Source organism: Haematobia irritans, chromosome 1 (assembly GCF_050003625.1).
Source record: "Haematobia irritans isolate KBUSLIRL chromosome 1, ASM5000362v1, whole genome shotgun sequence".
Taxonomy (NCBI): Eukaryota; Metazoa; Arthropoda; class Insecta; order Diptera; family Muscidae; genus Haematobia; species Haematobia irritans.
The window spans coordinates 253,127,833-253,150,473 of NC_134397.1; the positions used below are offsets into that span (position 1 = coordinate 253,127,833).

The window sequence follows — 22,641 nt, forward strand, 5'->3', positions numbered from 1 at the left end:
AATGTAAAAATAAATTTATTAAAATCTGAAAACAATCTTACTTACATTTATTATATTTTCTACCATAAGTCTTATTTAATTTTATTTAATTTAATCTAATTTAATTTTACGTTTCTATAACAATTTAATGTGGAGATTTTCGTAGCAAAAATCTATTTAATTCTCCGACATAAACTGGTTTAGTGTATGTGCGTGAATAAAATTTCTGCAAAATCACGCTCACGACAAAAAAAAAAATAAGATTTAATACATAGGTTAGGTTAGGTTAGGTTAAAGTGGCAGCCCGATTAAGATTCAGGCTCACTTAGACTATTCAGTCCATTGTGATACCACATTAACTAAAAGTACCTATTACATATGGGCACTTCTAGTTTTAAACGCTGAACCTTCTCGATTATTTTTCTTTGTTGAACCAACCAGATTGTTCCAAAAACATTAGCAGACTGCTTAAGTTAACGTTTTCCAGATTCGCCAGTAATCTGAAGCTATATGCTCCTTAAAGTTGCTTGCGCTTTACACAAAATGCAGGACACTGACACAAGAGGTGTTTAATTGATTCTTTTTCCTCCGCATCATGACAGCTCATACAATAGTCATTATACTTCGCGCCAATAGTTTTTGCAAAATCTCCTATCAGGCAGCGACCCGTTATAGCAGATATCAGGAGTGATATCTGACGTCTCGAGAACATTAGCATATCTAGTGTGCGGTTTAAGTTGAAATGGGGCCATATTTGCTTGGTGTCGTTACAACCCTTGCAATTCTCCCATCGAACATTTGCCATCATAACAGCCTTCTCACGCAGCATGAGCTTGCAGGTAGCTAGGGGCATACCAACAAATTCTAGTTCCCCTGGAATATGTAAGGTAGTCCCTAGCCTTGCCAACTCATCCGCTTCGCAGTTCCCCGGAATGTTCCTATGGCCAGGCACCCATATTAGGTGAATATTGTACTGCTCAGCCATCTTATTGAGAGATTTGCGGCAATCGATGGCCGTTTTCGAGTTGAGGAACACAGAGTCCAAGGATTTTAATGCAGGTTGACTGTCTGAGTATATATTAATGCCCACATTTTTTGGAACATTACTTCTCAGCCAATTCGCCACCTCTCTTATTGGTAATATTTCAGCCTGAAAAACACTACAGTGATTAGGTAATCTTTTCGCTATTTGAAGTTCCAGATCATTAGAATATACTCCGAAACCCACTTGTCCATCCAATTTGGAGCCATCAGTGTAGAAATCTATATATTCTTTATTCCCTGGGGTCTGTGTGCACCACGCCTCACTGTTGGGGATTAGAGTCTCAAACCTTTTGTCGAAAAGTGGACTCGCCAAATTGTAATCCACTACGTTAGGCACATCTGACATTATTTTGAGGACAGAACTGTGGCCGTAACCTTTTTCCGACCACAGCGATAGTTCGCAATACATACTCGTATGAAATTTATTTAGCTCTCGAACTATATTGTATTTTTGAATTTTGTTACTTTTTCTGATTTCCGTTTGGAAAATATCGTGAGTCTCGTGAATTTGTCGTGAATCTCGTGAATTGTCGTGAATCTTGCGTGAGGGTGAGTCTTTAAAAGTAGTTCGTGCGTGAGTACTGGTTTTCATTTCGTGAATGTGCGTGAGTGGGATTGGCTACCACATGTATCGTGCGTGAATAAACATTTTGCTTCGTGAATGTGCGTGAGTGTGAATGAAATTTCAGTCACGCGCACGGCTCTAGTATCAGGTATCATTGGGTACCGACGAAAATAGTTAGCCTTCATTCTCTGGTCTGGAGATATATACTTCACGCTAATCGAGAGTAGCTGTAAAACCTATGACCCACAAATAGTTTTACTTTACGCACATTTCAAGTTTTTTTTTCTAGAACACTTTATGTTCAAAATGGCGTATAATATTTCCTCCAAAGGGTTATAGTCCTGAGAGAGCAAATTGATGACTCAAAGTTCTGCATGGTGGTGATACCACAGGTATAACAACTACAGCCCTTTGTCAGATATTTCAATCATCAACTTTTGTCGAATTAATACTGCCTATCAAATATCGCTAAAATGCATTTGCAGATCAATTAGAGTGTCGACGAATACAAAAGGACCACGTAGTTAAAGCTGAAGGACATCAGTCACCTTTGGCGAGATTACGGCGAATGGTGCCAAGATTTGCTGTGTTCTCGCTAACATGGTGGATTTCGTGATAAATGAAGAAAACAATACTAGAACATATTTTAGGAAAATATTGCGAGAAAAATTGCCAACAAAGCAATTTCTAAACTTTCATAATAGTAGTCTATATAGCCAAGCGATCGTACAAGAATTTGATACTACGAACAGTAATTTCGAAGTAATTTTCCATTTGAAGTAATGTTACGGGCAACTACAAGTTTTGTTCGAGCCAATAGTCTTGTTCGAGCCTAAGTTAGGTGGCAGTCCGATGAATCAGGCCCACTTAGACTATTCAGTTCATTGTGATAATTCCGATAGCCTAAGTTGCTAGTTGCTTTTTTGTTATATGAAATTTTGTCATTTGAAATTTTAATAAATAAATAAATTCGAGCCTAGTGTCAATGTAAACATGATGGAAACTGCTTCAATGTCCTGGGTATGCAAACTTTTTGGTCGTACGCCGTGGACGTGGTAAGATAAGTCCTGGCGGGCAAACCTAGAATGAGAAAAAAATTATATTAATCGTTTCATTTTCATGGTAACTGTCCAAATGGCCAGTTACCATCCAAATGGACCTTTCTATTTATCTCATTTTGGAGATATAGAGAGTAAGGAAAATATGCTCATATGGATGCGCTGAAGAAGGCAATTGCAGGGGAATAATACCCGCATCTTACACTCGTACAGCATCCAACTCGTTTTTTGATTTGTTCAGAACAATATCGAGCAAAAGTGAATAAATTATTTTCACACATTTCCCCCCTTTAAATTACTAACACTTCATGTTAGCTACCCTGTGCATACTATATATTACAATTGAATTCTGGTATATTGTAAAATTACATATTGAAATCAATTACTTGTCATTTGAATTTATTTAAGAAAAAAGGAAACCTCATGTCTAAGATACATCTGAGTATTTTTCCATATTCATTTAAGTTTCTGCGAATGTGAATGTCTCCGTATGTACTATATGGAGGAAAGTAATCTAGTTTTTTTTTCCCATGATGAGACAAAATAAATATGATATGCAATGATATCATGTCAACGCTAGAGATTCAAACTATTTATCTAAGAAGTTAAACTTTTGATAAGATGCATTTAGTGGAAAAAAAGGGGAGGGAAAGAAAAGCGTAAATAAATTATGAAATAAAAAGCAATGTATTATGTACTATCACGAGGTTTTGTTTCAAATGAAATCATACCATGATTATAGTGGTTTACCCTATAAAAAATAGTATGGATATTTGTTTGGTTTTCTCCAGAATGAAATCAAAGAACAAGGACAGACACATATGGTCAAACAAAATAATCTATTTTGATTAGAATGAGTAACAAAACAATTATGGCTCTATACAAAATGTAATTTTATAATATGGCATGGGTAGACTTAAAACAGATGGCAAAAAGCGATATAATGCAATACAACTAATCGATGACAATCAAACAGTCAACCCACGACACAATCGATCTATCAATCGTTCAATTAGCCAATAAGAGCTAAGGAAAACTTCAAATTGTGAATGGGGTTTTTGTGATGAATTGTCAATGTTATTTGTTTTTTTTTTCGAGAAAGAAAAAAACAAACTTTAATGATAATATAATGAGTGGGATCTTAAGCAATTGAATTATATTGTTCATATACTCCAATAATAACACTATATTAGTTAAATATTTATACATAAATATTCATTCGCATTTTGTTTTTGCTTTATTTACAGACAGAACAAATACGTCGGGCCAATCGTTTATTTGCCTCCGACAGTTTATTTTTACGTCAATTCCTTATGATACCAGTGGATAAATCATCAATTTATTATCCAAATGGTACAAATGCACACAATGACATGATAAGCACATTGGAAAATGTGATAGAGAATGATGTCGTCTACAATGGTGATCCTTTAAATTGTACCTCATCATCGACCTTATCCTCCAATTCAGCATCGTCTTCATCAATGTCATCAGACAGTAATCCACGTCCAGCTGCATTACCTACACGGCCATATTCCATAGCCGGTGAATTGTTGGTACAATCAGGCGATACAGATTCCGGCTTATCAATGTCCAATAATGGCAATACAGCTAAACAGAGTAAATCTTTGGATTCGGTTGCAGCGAGTACCATGACCCCAGAGGAAGAGAGTCGTCGTAGTATAAATGAATTCTTAAGTAAAATCGATAATACAATTTCCGAGTCACGCAAATATGTGGAAAAATCTAAAGAGTAAGTAAAATCTTATGAAAAATATCAAAAAAAGTAAAAAAAAAATCAAAGTTTTCCACGAAAATTTTTATTTCTATAGAAAATTTTGTCAAAATTTTATTACTATAGAAGATTTTATCAAAATTTTATTACTATTAAAATTTTTTGTCAAAATGTTATTCTATAGAAAATTTTGTCAAAATTTAATATCTAAATTTTGTTAAATTTTATTTATATAGAAAATTTTAACAAAAATTTTATTTCTATAAAAAATTTTGTCAAAATTTTATTTCATAAAAAATTTTGTCAACATTTTATTTCCTTAGAAAATTTTGTCAAAATTTTATTTCTATAGAACATTTTGTCAAAATTTTATTTTTATAGAAAATTTAGTCAAAATTTTATTTTTTATAGGAAATTTTTTCAAAGATTTTATTTTTATAGAAATATAGAAAATTATGTAAAAAATTTTATTTCTATAGAAAATTTTGTCAAAATGAATATTTCTTTAGAAAATTTTGTCAACATTTTTTTTCTATAGAAAATTTGGACAAAATTTTATTTCTATAGAAAATTTTGTCAAAATTTTATTATTATAGAAGATCTTGTCAAAATTTTATTACTATAGAAAATTTTCGCAAAATTGTATTTCTATCGAAAATTCTCGCATAATGTTTATCTATATAACAATTTTGTCAAAATTTTATTTCTATACAATATTTTATTACTATAGGAAATTTTTGCAAAATATTATTTCTATGGAATATTTTGTCAAAATTTTATTTTCATATAAAATTTTGTCAAAATTTTATTTCTATAGGAAATTTTGTCAAAATTTTATTTTTTCGGAGGGTTCAAGTGTTGTTTATAGTTGGGTTTAATAAACTGCTTGAATTTATTCTGATAATTGGTTGATAGTTTTGCTGCAAGTAGAGGATGCTGATGAGGAATGTGGTAATTCCGAAACGTGCGTCCATCCAACCATCTTGCAGTCTATAGGGCTTTGCCCAAATAAATCTGACAAGTATTCTTTTCCTCTGTTGGTTAAGCTACACTTGTAGTTTAGTCAATGTATGGTTTTAATCTGCAATAAAAAACAACAACAAAATTTTATTTCTATAGAAAATTATGTCAAAATATTTCTATAGAAAATTTTGTCAAAATATTTCTATACAAAATTTTGTCAAAATTTTATTTCCATAGAAAAGTTTGTCAAAATTTTCCTCTGTTGGTTAAGCTACACTTGTAGTTTAGTCAATGCATGGCTTTAAGCTGAAATCAAAAAAACAACAACAATGATTAAAGAACAAAACCAACAATAACAAAACAAAACGAATGAAAGAAGAGGAAGCACGCTCAAAATAAACCCAGCCAACTGCACTCAAATCGATGATTTGACGGTGGCAAAGGAAAAGAGGATATGTTTGTACGAATTTATTTCGGCATAAGCCGGCTATCATGTAAAACATTTTTTCATTATTGGGTTTAATGAACTGCCTGAATTTATTCTGATAATTGGTTGATAGTTTTGCTGCAAGTTGAGGATGCTGATGAGGAATGTGGTAATTCCGAAACGATCGTCCATCCAACCATCTTGCAGTCTATAGGACTTTGCCCAAATAAATTTGACATTCTTTTCCTCTGTTGGTTAAGCTACACTTGTAGTTTAGTCAGTGCATGGTTTTAAGCTGAAATCAAAAAAACAACAAAATTTTATTTCTATAGAAAATTTTGTCAACATTTTATTTGTATAGAAAATTTTGGTAATTTTGGTATAGAAAATTTTAGCAAATTTTGGCAAAATTTTATTTCTATAGAAAATTTTGTCAAAATTTTATTTCTATAGAAAATTTTGTCAAAATTTTATTTCTATAGAAAATTTTGTCAAAATTTTATTTCTATAGAAAATGTTGCCAAAATTTTATTTCTATAAAAAATTTTGTCAAAATTTTATTTCTATAGAAAATTTTGTTAAAATTTTATTCCCATAAAAAATGGTGTCAAAATTTTATTTCCATAGAAAATTTAGTCAAAATTTTATTTCTATAGAAAATTTTGTCAAAATTTTATTTCTATAGAAAATGTCAAAATTTTATTTCTATAGAAAATTTTGTCAAAATTTTATTTCTATAGAACATTTTGTCAAAATTTTATTTCTATAGAACATTTTGTCAACATTTTTTTCTATAGAAAATTTTATTTCTATAGACAATTTTATCAAAATTTTATTTCTATAGAAAATTTTGCCAAAATTTTATTTCTATAGAAAATTTTGTCAATATTTTATTTCTATAGAAAATTCTGTCAACATTTTTTTTCTATAGAAAATTTTGTCAAAATTTTATTTCTATAGTAAATTTTGTCAAAATTTTATTTCTATAGAAAATTTTGTCAAAAATTTTATTTCTATATGAAATTTTGTCAAAATTTATATTTCTATAGAAAGTTTTGTCAAAATTTTATTTCTATAGAAAATTTATGTAATTAGCCATATAGTCAACGCTTTCTAAAGAATTTAGATATTTTTTGATATCGATGTTGGAATTTATATTGCAAAATTATAATAAAATTTGAGCAAACACTTATATTAATGGGTGTTATTGATAAACTTGCTATTAGTGTAGTACAGTAAATTTTTATTATCATACGGTAGTGGTTTATCTGATGTGTTTTTGGCACACAGAAAAAAATATGTTCAATATTTTTTAAGTTAAAATTTTTATTGAACTTTGAATAGGTAAAAATTTTCAATTAAACGATTGATTCAATTAATTTTTTGAAATAAAACCAAATTCAATCAAAATTTACCTGAATCGATTATATATTTTATGTGGGCGGTTGATATATTCAAATTTTTGATTGAATCAATATCAATTAAGAAATGATTGGATCAATTAATATTTCATTATTGAAACAAGTTTTTCTACTTTTACATCCTAGCTTCAATTTTTTGTTCAAGTCCATTCCCGAATAATCACCATGCTAATTAATATTAACATTTTCTTTTTAATCCCTTTACAGAATGATCTCCAATCAGACTGATAACGATTTATTTGTTGCCACCGAGGTTGTATCCCGAAGACGTAATAATAACATCAACAACTCATACAAAAAACACAATCAACAACAAAACTCTACACAACACATACGCCACAGTTCAACGGGTAGTAATTCGGATACAGCGAATCTATTGAATACCACACAAATGCGTAGAGTACAGAAACGTTTAGAAAAACAACAAGATGATTTCTTTGAGTTGTAGCATCATAAAAAGTCCAGATATTATCATTATATGGTGTAAAACGTATAAAGAGTATGCGCGCTAAATCTTAAAAAAAATAAGAAAACAAAAAACAAAGTACATGATTTTATAAATTATAAAGGAAAACCTAGAAATTCCTTTACTTCTTACGACACCTGGAATTAATTGTAAATAATTAGAACAAATGCCATATTTGTTTGAAATTTTTGTTTGTTTTTGATTTTAATGATTTATGGCCTTTCTTCATGCCCTGTTGTATGGAAGAATGTTAAAAAGCGGCCCCTTCCCATAAAGAACTGTTTACTATTTGGGTTTTGCATTGATAAAAACCATTTATGTGGAAGGGCAAAAACCTTTAACAATGTCCACACATATATACTTATTTAGTATAAGAAAAAAAAATACCACCCGTCATGATTGGTATTTGTGAAAAAGGTCTTTGTAATCATAAATAACTGAAATATATATACACACAACCTTCATAAATATATACATATAAAATATAAACAATTTGTGATGTACAAAAAGAAAGGAAATATGATTAACCCATGCCCCTCCCCCTATTGTGTATATAAATATTATCACTATTATCTTATTCTAATTATTTCATATGCTGCTGTTCTTATATCTAATATTTTATTTTACGATTTAATTTTATTATTATTTATCTTATTTATCCCATTATCATGTATTCCCACAAAACAAATGTATAAGGATATTAGATAAATAAAAGAAATGTATCTTTAAGTTCTATAACAATATTTTATAGGTTTTTTTTACATATGACATTATGCAAAATGAAAAATAGTCCATAAATTGTACCTTTTTGTTACTATTCTATACTATCATTATGAAAAAAACCCATTATCAAACGAAACTTCCAATTATGTGTTTTTTTATATATATAATTTTATTTTAAATAAAGTATTATAACATATTTTGTTTTCAAAACTTAAAAAAATATATTGCCTCAAAAGGGGTTTTTTTATTTTCGTTTTTATTTCCATTTATTCTATTACAGGTCTTCTCTAGAGTTAATAAATGAAAACAAACACCATACCATATCTTTTAGCCAGAGTGAAGAAGAACAACAAAAGCAAAAGAGATAAAGAATGTAAAGGTTGAACACTCAGTTGTTGTAATATCATAAGCAACAACCATAATGGTCTTAGTTAGTTAAAAAATTTGAAAAGAAAATGTAATTTTATTAAAGAAAAAAAAACATCCACACACAAAAATATTTAAATATACATGCTTAAGAAAAACACAAGATAAATATTTTAAATTAAAGAGAAATATTTAAATTAAACGCACCATATTTATCACTTTGTCGTCTAGGAAGTAGTTCTTTTTAAATGTGCATCGAAACATTTTATTTACTTCTTCCCTTCAGTTTTTCCCCGGTCTTACCAACACTTTTATTCTCTCCATTTTTTAAATACAAGTTTTTGAAGAAAAAAAACCATATGAAATACATACATATTGTTAATCAAAAGTAATTGTATTATAATTGTATGCATGTTGTTAATTCTCCACACATAAAGGATTGTGAAAAAAAAGAAAATGTGTACACTAACTACAATTGTTGATAGTTGAAAGATGAGCGTATATTTAATAGGTTAAATTCATGAAAAAATATTAATAAAAAACTCGTACATATATATATTAAACGATCTTTTCTAACAGAGAGACAAAGCAAAGTTCAAAAGGTATGATATAGAATATGAATGGGTTTAAATTTTTAAAGCATACTTTAAGGCGCAGTTTTGATATACTTCATCAACAAAGTGGTTTTGCCAATTCAAGTGACTGTGGCTTTGTGGCCACGGTTGCCGCTCAAGCCAAATATAATCTACCTAAATTTGGAGAAAATTTTACCAAAAAACTACTAAAAAAATTATTTTGCAAAATATTATGTATTACTATAGAAAATTTTATTAATTTTGTCAAAAATTTATTTATTTCCATATAAAATTATGTCAAAATTGTATTTCTATGGAAAATTGTGTCAAAATTTTATTTCTATAGAAAACTTGTGAAGTACATTTTAGTTGGAGAGGAATATTTTGCCTAATTTACCAAAACAGAAACAATTCTGTTTTGCTTGGTAGGATTCTACCAACTGTGGCAACCGTGTTTGTGGTGTGAAAATGATTAACTCATGATTAACTCATGCCAAAAAATTTGTGGAAATCTAAATTTCAGAATCCAATTCATGACCCTCATTAGTCTCGATCGTCAAATTCGACTAACGACCTTAATTTTTTTTCTTCAAAATAGTGGTAAGTGTTCAAAATTATATCTAATTTATTGAATTGAACAAGAAATATGATGTCGATTTTTTAAGGTGATAACTCCATTCGTTGGAATGTAAAAAATCGATTTAATCGCTAAATACAAAAGTCATTTTTTTCCAAAATGTTTCGGCAGCTTAAATTAATAATACAGGATGTTTTCAGATGTTTGAGAATTTATTCTGAAAAAAATATCAGAAGTATTGTCCAGACTGCTAGACTGCTTTTTCCCATAATTGTGGCAACAAACGGATACCGCTACGACAAAACGACTCGTCTTTCTGAAGCAATGTCTGGTTAATACGATGGGTAGAGTAGGACATCCCATATGAGAGTCAATTTTTCATATCCGAAACGAGTGCTTCCATTCGACTAGAATGCCCAAAGCAGCTGAATTTATAAAGGAAAATCAGCTGTTTTTGGCATTTCAGTCTACCGGAAGCACTCGTTTCGGATATGAGACTGTCATATGGGATGTCCTACTCTACCCGCCGTATTACCATAGTTTTCTATAGAAATAAGATTTTGATAAAATTTCCTATAGAAATGAAATTTTGACAAAATTTCCTACAGAAATGAAAATTTGGAAAAATTTCCGATAGAAATTAAATTTTGATAAAATGTGCTATAGAATTGAAAGTTTTACACAATTTCTATAGAAATGAAATTTTGAAAAAAAAAATCTACAGAATTAAATTGTTCACAAAATTTCCTATAGAAATAAAATTTTGGCAAAATTTTCTATAGAAATAAAATTTTGACAAAATTTTCTATAGAAATAAAATTGTGACAAAATTTTCCATAAGAAATTTTGACAAAATTTCCTATAGAAATGAAATTTTGACAAAATTTCCTATAGAAATAAAATTATGAAAAAATTTCCTATAGAAATGAAATTTTGACAAAATGTCCTATATAGATGAAATTTTGATCCAATTTGCTATAGAATTGAAAGTTTTAAACAATGTCTATAGAAATGAAATTTTGAAAAAAATTTCCACAAAATTAAAATTTTCACAAAATTTCCTACACCCAAAGAAATTTGTTATTAGGGACAGCAGAATAGTCTGCTAAAACAGCAGAAAGTCTGCTGAAAAAGGGACAATAGTCACTGTTTGCTGAAATAGCAAACATTTCCTGCTATTTTTTAAGCTCGATTACACTAAAACATGTTTTATTTTGGCTAAAACAAATAAAAATGTCAACTTAGGAGCTATCCTAACATAATAAAACAATATTTTATGAATATCTATAGTATTTGACCAAAAATCTGAATATTTATCGAATTGAGGCATAACAGCAAACAAAATGTTTGCTGATCGTATTTAGGAGATTGTAGGTATATTACAGTGCAAAAATATACCAAAAACTACTTTTGGTTCTTTAATATGCTTTGGGAAAAAATTTATAACCTAAAAATTGTATAAATTGTAGTTCACTTGGCCCTGAAGTACAAAAATATAACAGCAGACATCCACTGCTGTTTTTAGCAGACTTTTTTCTATGAGTGTATAGAAATAAAATTTGTACAAAATTTTCAACAGAAATAAAGTTTTGACAAAATTTTCTATAGAAATAAAATTTTGACAAAATTTTCCATAAGAATTAAATTTTGACAAAATTTCCTATAGAAACGAAATTTTGATGAAATTTGCTATATGATTAAAATTTTAATAAAATTTTCTATAGAAATAAAATTTTGACAAAATTACCTATATAAATGAAATTTTGATAAAATTTGCTATAGAATTGAAAGTTTTAAACAATGTCTAATGAAATGAAATTTTGAAAAAATTTTCTACAGAATTAAATTTTTGACAAAATTTCCTATAGAAATTAAATGTGTACAAAATTTTTTATTTTGACAAAATTTTCTATAGAAATAAAATTTTGACAAAATTTTCTATAGAAATAAAATTTTGACAAAATTTTCTATAGAAATAACATTTTGACAAAATTTTCTATAGAAATAACATTTTGACAAAATTTTCTATAGAAATAACATTTTGACAAATTTTTCTATAGAAATAAAATTTTGACAAAATGTCCTATAGAAATGAAATTTTGAGAAAATTGTCAATATGTTAGAAATAAAATTTTGACAACATTTTCTATAGAAATAAAATTTTTATAAAATTTCCTATAGAAATAAAATTGTGACCAAAACTTCCTATAGAAATAAAATTTTATATTTTCCATAGAAATAACATATTCCTCTCCAACTAAAAGGTACTCCATAAGTTTTCTATAGAAATAAGATTTTGATAAAATTTTCTATAGAAATAAAATGTTGACAAATTTTCTATAGAAATAAAATTTTGATAAAATTTTCTATAAAATTAAAATTTTGAGAAAAAATTCTATAGAATTAAAATTTTGACAAACTTTCCTATAGAAATGAAAGTTTTACAAAGTGTCCTATAGAAATAAAATTTTAAGAAAGTTTTCTATAGAAATAAAATTGGGAGAAATTTTTCCATAGGAATTTTCTATAGAAATAAAATTTTGATAAAATTTTCTGTGGAAATAGGTTTGGTTAGGTTAGGTTAGGTGGCAGCCCGATGTATCAGGCTCACTTACTGCCTGTTCGTGGAATTTTCGTTCGCCTAGAGACGAACGATTCGTCAAAAATCACATATTGATATCTCGAAAACCAGTGTCTGTGAAATCTCAATTGTTTCGGTGTTCGATAGTAAATCATAAATAATGAGTTCATTACAAAATTCAGGATTTTCTAGAATATATATCTAAAGTTATTTTAGTTTCAATTTAGACGAACGATTCGTCTCGAGTCGATTTTGTGTTTCATGAACAGGCAGTTAGACTATTCAGTCCATTGGTGAGGTGAACTTCTCTCTTATCACTGAGTGCTGCCCGATTCCATGTTATGCTCAATAACAAGGGACCTCCTTTTTATAGCCGAGTCCGAACGGCGTTCCACATTGCAGTGAAACCACTTAGAGAAGCTTTTAAAACCCTCAGAAATGTCACCAGCATTACTGAGGTGGGATAATCCACCGCTGAAAAACTTTTTGGTGTTCGGTCGAAGCAGGAATCGAACCCATGACCTTGTGTATGCAAGGCGGGCATGCTAACCATTGCACCACTGTGGCTCTGTGGAAATAAAATTTTGACAAAATTTTCTATAGAAATAAAATTTTGACAAAATTTCCAGTTCGAAAAAATTTTTTGACAAATTCTATGACAAAATAAATAAATTTATGACAAAAAATTAAAATTTTTCATAGAAATTAAATTTTGACAAAATTTGCTATAGAAATGAAATTTTTACAAAATTTTCTATAGAATTAAAATTTTGACAAAATTTCCTATAGAACTTGAAATTTGACAAAATTTCCAGTTCGAAATAAAATTTTGACAAATTTTATGAAAAAATAAATAAATTTATGACAAAAATTAAAATTTTGCCAAATTTCTATAGAAATAAAATGTTGACAAAATTTTCTACAGAAATAAAATTTTGACAAAATAATTTTTTTTGTAGCTTTTTTTTTTTTAATTTTCTCCATATTTTGGTAGAATATTTTTAGTTCGATTGGCAACCGTGCCGGGGTAGCCATATGACAAATATTTCGTTCACTTTGAGTCGCTTCGCTTTCACAGTTGAATATAATGTAATCACGCTTGAACTCCATAAAAAATAGTTTTATATTTATTTGTAATAACGCCAAATGCTTTTGGTGACTTGTAATCTATGGAAATTCGAATTAGCCAGCGATGAAACATGTGTATAGTCAGGCTTGTGTAGATTGGTATCTGGCATTTTCTTTTCAATAACTTAATAGTATAAATTCCCTTAATTAATAAGCTCGAATAAATTTTGTAATAATTTGGACAATTAGGGCATTAGACCAGCCTGCATTGATATCAGGCTAACATAAAAATACTTTTCTTTTATAGTGGGTTCGAGGTTTTTGGGTGTACTTTTGCAAGGTTATGTCCTGAGGAAAAGTACTTACCTGCAGCTAAATTGTAAGCGGGTGCAACATATTACTACATTTTACCAGAAATAAAAAAATATTTTGTGGATGGTAGTACTCATGAAAACCGGGGGTACGGAACAAATGATCTTGCTAAACAGATTTCACATCAATTACTTACTCAGGCTTTGCTGGGTATATACCAGTATGAACTTGGTAACAATTCGTGTCTGATAGCATTTCTATTAAATAGCGAAATTTTAAATACAGCAATCATGAGACCATCCATATGTATAGCTGACCAAAAATTTCACAATTTTGACTAAAATGATAAACAAAATTAATTATAACAGTGATAAATAATATGTATTATTTATTAATTTAACTCATTATGTATGTATGTATATATTTGTATTAATAATTATATGCTTTTCGTTTTGATCAAATTCTGATGATGAATAATGATAAAAATCAACAAATCGGTTTATTTACCATAAAGGCGTATCTTGCAGATGTTTACAAATCATCATCCATTTTGAAGAATTAAGAAATAACAAACAAATTATTGACAAAATAATTTTTGTGAAATTGATGACACAATACATACGTGAACATTGCTGTCATACTAACGAGTAAACAAAATTTCAACTTTATTATGCATTTGTTAACATTTTTAATATTTTATCGTTGTTTTGTAATATTTTAACACGACTAGCATCAATCATCTCCATATATTCCTGAATACTCGATTCGATTTGTAATAATTGATTCTTCATGGGTTCAGTAGCCGATTCGGTGAGACTGAAATAAGAAATTGAAAACAATTTTGATTTTGTTGTGATTTTTGTAATACACACAAAAAAATTTTTTGTTTTTTCTAATTCAATCACGAAATTAATTGAACCAATTTAATTTTTTAATTAAAATGTCTTTAAGAATAGAAATGATAGTTGACAGAAAAAATTTTCACGAAAATTTTTAATTGAGTTTTAAAAAATATTCAGTTAAAAATTTAATTGATTCAATTGATTGATTATGGTCAGAATTAAAGTTGTCAGGGGTATATTTTTGAAAAAACGGGTGATACATATATATGGCAGCTATGTCATGGATTCTGTAAGGTACATAGCACGACGACAACCTTGCATGCCATTTCGACACATATTAGTATGTGAATCAACCAGCCCAAGCCGTGTCATAGGACTGCCCTCGTGGCGCTTTACCTATTGAAGGTATTCGATACGATCAACAATGCCACCCTATTCGGAGACATCGAGAATACGTCCCTACAGGCAGGAACGAAGTGTTGGGTCCTGCGGTAGAAACAATGTCCTCAAGTCACTTGCTGGCAGCACTTGTGGTGCGGACAAAGAAACCTTTCTGACTACTTATAAGGCGATTGGCCGGTCAGTGGTAAACTATGCAGCGCCAGTGTGTACACCTCAAAAAAGCGACACGCAGTGGAACAACATCCAGACCTGTCAGATAGCTGCCCTTAGAACTGTAACAGGATGTCTCCGCAGTACACCCCTGGATCACCTTTATGCGGAGACCAAGATCATCCCGCGTCGACACAATTACATGTTGTCAAAGCAGTACCTCTTGGGTTGCTATCGAAGTTGTCATCCATCTTGTAGATAGGCAATCTCCACCCAGGAATGTTAGGGTTGATCTTAACCTTCTAGAGCGCGAGATCCAGCGTTACAAAATTGAGCCTCTAGATCAGGCAGCATATCAGACAGGTCTGAACAGGATTCATGAGGATACTGTAGCTGAAGCGGTGAGAAGCTACAAGGTTAATCCTGTTCTCAGAGTCCGACCACCGCCCATAGCACCGGAGGAAAGAGACCTCCCACGGCAGACTGGGGTGGTTTTAGTCCAATTAATTCAGGCAAGTGCAGCCACCTCAATTCCTACTTATCAGTGATTGTTGGTAGCGTAGTTGACGTGTGTCCCATCTGTAACCAAGGGCCACATGACACACGTCACCTTTTCGTTTGTTCAGGTAAATCTAGCTGACTCACCACCAGATCACTCTGGACGCACCCCACCCTTGTCGCAGAGTTCCTAGATCTGGACACCAGTTGACGTACCAAAGCATAGAACAAATGGATGAAATTATGTTACATTAAAAACTGTTACAACAACAATCTGAGCCGATTCGGATTGCGCTTTGCAGATTTGGTTGACATTACAGAAGATTGCCTTGTGCTAAATTTCAGTAAGATCGGATAATAAATAAGGCAACTATGGTCAAAAATAAGGTTATTAGGGGAAATGTTTAAAAATCTGGCAATACATATATATGGAGCTATATCTGGATCGATTTCCATGATTTTTTGCACTCATATTTAGTATCATAGAAGATTAAAGTAAGCCAACTTTCAGTAAGATCGGTTGATAAAACAATAGTTTTATGGCCAAAATTTGAAAAAATCCAGCGAAACATATATATGGGATTTATATCAAAATCTGAACCGATTTCAATGAAATGTTGCACATACAGCTACACTCATAGAAAAAAGTCTGCTAAAAACAGCAGTCGATGTCTGCTGTTATATTTTTTCACTTCAGGGCCAAATGAACAACAATTTATAAAATTTTTAGGTTATAAATTTTTCCCCAAAGCATATTTAAGAACCAAAAGCAGTTTTTGAAATATTTTTGCACTGTAATATACTTACAAGCTCCTAAATACGATCAGCAAACATTTTGTTTGCTGTTATGCCTCAATTCGATAAATATTCAGATTTTTGGTCAAATACTATAGATATTCATAAAATATTGTTTTAATTATGTTAGGATAGCTCCTAAGTTGACATTTTTATTTGTTTTAGCCAAAATAAAACATGTTTTAGTATAATCGAGCTTCAAATAGCAGGAAATGTTTGCTATTTCAGCAAACAGTGACTGCTGTCCCTTTTTCAGCAGACTTTCTGCTGTCCCTACTAACAAATTTCTTTGGGTGTAGTACTCCAGATGACTCGATCTAGCCAACTTTGAGTAAGATCAGTTGATAAATAAGGGTTTTACGGCCAAATTTGTCAAAATCGGTCGATAAATATGTATGGGAGCTATAGCTAAATCTAAACCGATATCTATGATTTTTTGCACATATAGTTAGCACTATAGAAGGTTAGTGCAACCTAACTTTGAGTAAGATCGGTTGATAAACCAGGGTTTTACGGCAAAATTTGTGAAAATCGGGCGATACATACACAGAAAAAAATTTCACGAAAAATTTTCCAATTAAAATTTTAATTGAGTTTTAAAAAATATTCAATTAACAATTTAATTGGTTCAACAAATTTTTTAATTGAAACAAAAATCATTCACAAAAAATAATAGTATCAATTAATTTTTTAGTTGGATCAATAAATTGTTTAATTGACCTTCAATTAATTTTTTAATTGATACTATCATTTCTGTGATTGAAGACATTTCAATTAAAAAATTAATTGGATCAATTAATTTCGTAATTGAATCAGAATTTTTTTTTGTGTGTATATATGAGAGCTATATCTAAATCTGAACCGATTTCGATGAAATTTTGCAGACTTGAAGGGTGATGAAAAAGATTACTTTGTGCTAAATTTGACGACGATCGTTTAGTAAAAAAGCGCAACGTGACCCCATTGTCGAAATCGGGCGAAACATATATATGGGAACTATATCTAAATTTGAGCCGATTTCTTCCAAATTCAATAGCTTTCGTCCTTGTGCCCAAAAAACACGCTGTACCAAATTTCATCAAAATCGGTTAATAATTGCGACCGGAATCCTGCGAACAACAAATACTTGGACAGATGGACGGACACTAAGCGCTAGAACGATTCTGATTCGATCGGTATACTATATTTTATGGGGTCTAAAATCAATATTTCTGGTAGGTACATTTTTTGCAGATCAAAGTTATTATACCCTGACCACTATGTGCTTTAGGGTATAAAAAACAAAATTATGGCAAATTTTTTCATTTTTAATAAAAAAATTATTTGAAACAATCAATTTTTTAATCAAACTAAAAATACTTATTCAGTTAAGAAAGTGATTGAAAATAGTTAAGTTTTTAATTAAATCAATTAATTGAATTTCGCAATCAACCTCAATTAAAATTTTTAACTGAATCAATTAAAATATGCATTTAAATTTTCTAAAGAAATCAATTAATTTTTTAATCAAGTATTTTTTGGCGCCCAAATAAAACTGTGATTGATACTATGATTTTAGTGATTGAAGACATTTCAATTAAAAAATCAATTGGATCAAATAATTTTGTGATTGAATCAGAAAGAAAATTTTTCACCCTGTTATAAATTTCATCAAAATCGGTTAATAATTGCGACCGGAATCCTGCGAACAACAAATTCTTGGACAGACGGACGGACGGACACCAAGCGCTAGAACCACTCATGAGGTGATTCTGAGTCGATCGGTATACTATATTTTATGGGGTCTAAAATCAATATTTCTGGTAGGTACATTTTTTTGCAGATCAAAGTTATTATACCCTGACCACTATGTGCTTTAGGGTATAAAAAACAAAATTATGGCAAATTTTTTTCATTTTTAATAAAAAAATTATTTGAAACAATCAATTTTTTAATCAAACTAAAAATACTTATTCAGTTAAGAAAGTGATTGAAAATAGTTAAGTTTTTAATTAAATCAATTAATTGAATTTCGCAATCAACCTCAATTAAAATTTTTAACTGAATCAATTAAAATATGCATTTACATTTTCTAATGAAATCAATTAATGTTTTAATCAAGTATTTTTTGGCGCCCAAATAAAACTGTGATTGATACTATGATTTTAGTGATTGAAGACATTTCAATTAAAAAATCAATTGGATCAAATAATTTTGTGATTGAATCAGAAAGAAAATTTTTCACCCTGTTATAAATTTCATCAAAATCGGTTAATAATTGCGACCGGAATCCTGCGAACAACAAATTCTTGGACAGACGGACGGACGGACACCAAGCGCTAGAACCACTTATGAGGTGATTCTGAGTCGATCGGTATACTATATTTTATGGGGTCTAAAATCAATATTTCTGGTAGGTACATTTTTTTGCAGATCAAAGTTATTATACCCTGACCACTATGTGCTTTAGGGTATAAAAAACAAAATTATGGCAAATTTTTTTCATTTTTAATAAAAAAATTATTTGAAACAATCAATTTTTTAATCAAACTAAAAATACTTATTCAGTTAAGAAAGTGATTGAAAATAGTTAAGTTTTTAATTAAATCAATTAATTGAATTTCGCAATCAACCTCAATTAAAATTTTTAACTGAATCAATTAAAATATGCATTTAAATTTTCTAATGAAATCAATTAATGTTTTAATCAAGTATTTTTTGGCGCCCAAATAAAACTGTGATTGATACTATCATTTTAGTGATTGAAGACATTTCAGTTAAAAAATCAATTGGATCAATTAATTTCGGGATTACTCAGAAAGAAAATTTTTCATCCTGTTCCAAATTTCATCAAAATCGGTTAATAATTGCGACCGGAATCCTGCGAACAACAAATACATGGACAGACGGACGGGCGGACACCAAACGCTAGAACGACTCAGGAGGTGATTCTGAGTCGATCGGTATACTATATTTTATGGGGTCTAAAATCAATTTTCTGGTAGGCACATTTTTTTTTGGCAGATCAAAATTATTATATCCTGACCACTATGTGGTTTAGGATATAAAAAACAAAAATTTTGGCAAATTTTTTTGTTAATTTTTAATAAAAAATTATTTGAAACAATCTCTTTTTTAATCAAACTAAAAATAATCAAGTCAGTTAAGAAAGTGACTGAAAATAGTTACGCTTTTAATTAAAAAAAAAATTAAATGACTTTCAAAAATTTAATTGAGGTTGAAAATTTTAACTGAATCAATTAAAATAATTATTTTAATTTTCTAATGAAATTAATTAATTAATTAATTTGTGCCCAATTAAAACTGTGATTTTGATACTATCATTTTAGTGATTGAAGACATTTCAATTAAAAAATCAATTGGATCGTGATTGAATCAGAAAAAAAGAATTTCTGTGAAGACTAAAAATTGGAATTGCTAATTTTCATAAAAATCGTAGAATAACTCCAATTTCTCTTTTCACCAAATAATGCTGTAATACAAACCTTTTCTCACGTTTCAATTGATTGGATGCTTGCGTGTAAGTATCCCGCCACATTGTAAATTCCAATTGCATAGCATCAATATCCTCTGGTATAAAATCCATTAGTTTTCCAAGGGGATTAACGGATTTCGTAAGACCTTGAATAACATCGCGTAAATTGTTCATTGAAGTTTGTTTCATTACCATACCATTGGCAGAGTCCTATTAAAACAAAAAAAAAAGCAAAACAAAAACAATTGTTTCAATAATTGTTTAAATTATGCCATGAATAAAATATTTAATTTCAAATACCTTATCATTTTTAATCTGCTGCGTAATATCTTTTTGTTGTGTCAACTCTTTTTGAGTCTCTAAAATCTGTTGAACCAAATGACCTTGTTGTTCCATAGATTCTGATACACTGTTCTCATTGAGTTTCATAGTTTCGTCTATATCTTGCGTTAGTCCTCCATTTACCGTATCACTAGTATTCTCAATAATTACAAGATTTTCCCCATCATCATCTAAATCACCAAAATTTTCCAACTTTACTTGAATACCAGACATTTTAATTTGATCATTTGGCTGTAGAATTATCTCAACATTACGATCGCGTCTTCTTGGTGCTCCCGGTCTTGCCGAAGGTGGTCTCGCCGAGGGAGGTCTCAGTGATGTGCGCGGTCTATTTACTTTATTTGGCAAATCTTGAGAGTTTTCTCGTGTGAATGTTGATTCACGTTTAACATCGTTCTTAACAATACCAGCGGCAATGGCTACTGGTAGGGGTTGTAGATCCTCAAGTTTTGGAGAACTTTCGAGGTTTTTCTGTGAAGAACTAATTTCTGTCAATTCTTGTTTTGGCGTTTCCTTATGGTACAAAGCAATATCTTTTTCATTAGATTCGAAATCCTTCTGGTTCTTTTTCTCTCCTGAAGAAGGTTTATTCTTGGGATCGTCTATGGCGCTTTGCTCCATTGCTTCATTTTTCAAAGTACCCACTTTTTCTTCACGATTTTCTAATTTTAATTCCATTGCCTGTTCTTTTTGAGGATTTTTGGATTTTCCTGATGATTTCCTACTACCTGGCCGTTGCTTTGGAGAATTTGATGGACTCCCCACAATCTTGCCATCTCCAAATAAGACTTGTTCCATTTTTTCCTCCTGTGCAGGAGTTGGACCAAATAATTCTTCATTTGTCTTACTATTGATCAAAGGATTTTGTGTCATACTATTTTTTCGTTTGGGCTCCATTGATTGCAGCTTGGTTTCATCATCATGTGCACATTGTACTGCTTCAGGTGTTGGTGTTGATTTTTCTTTTATTTTTGCTGACCTTTTTAATTCTTTATTTGGTGATATACTCTTATTGCTGCTTTGAGAATCGGCTTTAGAAAGCTTCTTGTTAGCTGATGGTTCTTTGGATTTTTTCGTAGCTTTGTCTTCCAATTTGGCCGAAGGCTTTGATGAGGAACCTTTATCCTTAGCCGCATTAGGAGTTATGGATTTCTCCCTCTCCTTTGGTTTTTTGATTTTATCATCTTTTGTCACAGAAGCTTGTTTGCTAATTTTGTTTGGGTCCTTTTTGGTTTTGGTATTCGGGTCCTTGGTTTTTAGAGCTTCTTTATCTTTGGGCTTTTCTTTAGCTTTCTCCCCCGGAGGTTTTAATTCCTTACCCTTTAACACTTGCTCCACTGCTGGTTGCCAATTTAATTTATTCTCTATTATCTTCCCCATTAGTTGTAATAGCTCATTTGTCTTTTCAGCCTCATGGCCGGCAACAATTTTTGAGGTCTTCACTGTCATGGGAACATTTGTGCAAATTCCTTTGAATAATGGAATAGAATTAATTAATTAATTTAAGATTTTTACCTCTGTTCGTTAAACTTACTAACAACATCAATCATCTTTTGTAGAAAACGCATTTTATCATCACGATCTTTAATGTTATCGGAATTAAGTTCATCTGGTGTGTAGAGACCTTCAAAGCACCCTGTATCTCTTATAACCTGGAAATAAAATAAAATGTGAAGCCAGAAGAAACCACGCAATGTTATTTCTTACCACTGCAAAGACATCGTGTAGAAACCGAAAGGGAGGTTTCTTGAGAAGTTTTTCTGTTAAATGAGGTTTCTTTACATATTTTCCCAAAGTTTCTTGTGTATGTTTTATTACGGCCGGATTTATATCTTCAGCCATTTTACAAATTTAGTATTTCTCCCAAAAAATAGAAGCAAACAAAATTTTCTCTTAGATGATTTATTCTAATGCTAACATTACGGTTGCCTAAGTAACGGCTTGCAACAAAACAGCTGTTGAATTAAATTCGAGTTGCCAATTATATACGAAAACACATAAAAGATGTTGTAACAAGATGTCGCTGTTACATTGCTGGCAAAGCCCAGTAGATGTCGTATCCCAACGTCGTCATTATTTTGTCTCTTGGCATTTTTTTATTTTTACATTGCAGGCAATCCCCAATAGAGATCGTTGTTGCATAGGAAAAATTATTTCTGAATAGCAATGCGGTTTTAAAAATTTCCTTAGTAAATGTAGCAAAAATATTTGTAAACCGAAAAACAAAACAATTTGAAGAAAATTTCCTAGCATTGACTTCTACAAATGGCAAGACAC

The 22,641-nt window shown here is 30.3% G+C and overlaps 2 protein-coding genes across 4 annotated transcripts in view; one reads left to right on the plus strand and one right to left on the minus strand.

The window, feature by feature from the left end:
* Positions 1 to 9,310, plus strand: part of red (LysM peptidoglycan-binding domain-containing protein red) — a 49,813-nt gene extending 40,503 nt beyond the window's left edge. For all 3 annotated transcript variants that reach the window (XM_075289579.1, XM_075289588.1, XM_075289598.1), the window contains 2 exons: positions 3,894 to 4,399; positions 7,400 to 9,310. In XM_075289579.1, coding sequence (XP_075145694.1) covers positions 3,894 to 4,399; positions 7,400 to 7,640 — 747 coding nt within the window. In that variant the 3' untranslated portion in view covers positions 7,641 to 9,310. The remainder of the gene's footprint in view (positions 1 to 3,893; positions 4,400 to 7,399) is intronic.
* Positions 9,311 to 14,489: 5,179 nt separating this feature from the next.
* Positions 14,490 to 22,593, minus strand: IFT54 (intraflagellar transport 54). The gene is made up of 5 exons (XM_075289608.1): positions 22,072 to 22,593; positions 21,899 to 22,016; positions 20,323 to 21,833; positions 20,033 to 20,232; positions 14,490 to 14,676 (listed from the first exon to the last, which is right to left on the minus strand). Exons 1-5 carry the CDS (start codon positions 22,204 to 22,206, stop codon positions 14,529 to 14,531), a joined length of 2,112 nt encoding a protein of 703 aa, XP_075145723.1. The 5' UTR covers positions 22,207 to 22,593; the 3' UTR covers positions 14,490 to 14,528.
* Between the last annotated feature and the right edge of the window lie 48 nt (positions 22,594 to 22,641).

Excerpts from the sequence above, each read along its gene's own strand:
- IFT54 (XM_075289608.1), bottom strand. The coding sequence starts at position 22,206 with ATGGCTGAAGATATAAATCCGGCCGTAATAAAACATACACAAGAAACT. Across the intron at positions 22,017-22,071 it reads TACACGATGTCTTTGCAGTG|GTTATAAGAGATACAGGGTG; the intron begins GTAAGAAATAAC and ends TTTTATTTCCAG. Across the intron at positions 14,677-20,032 it reads CAATTGAAACGTGAGAAAAG|TCTCACCGAATCGGCTACTG; the intron begins GTTTGTATTACA and ends TTCTTATTTCAG.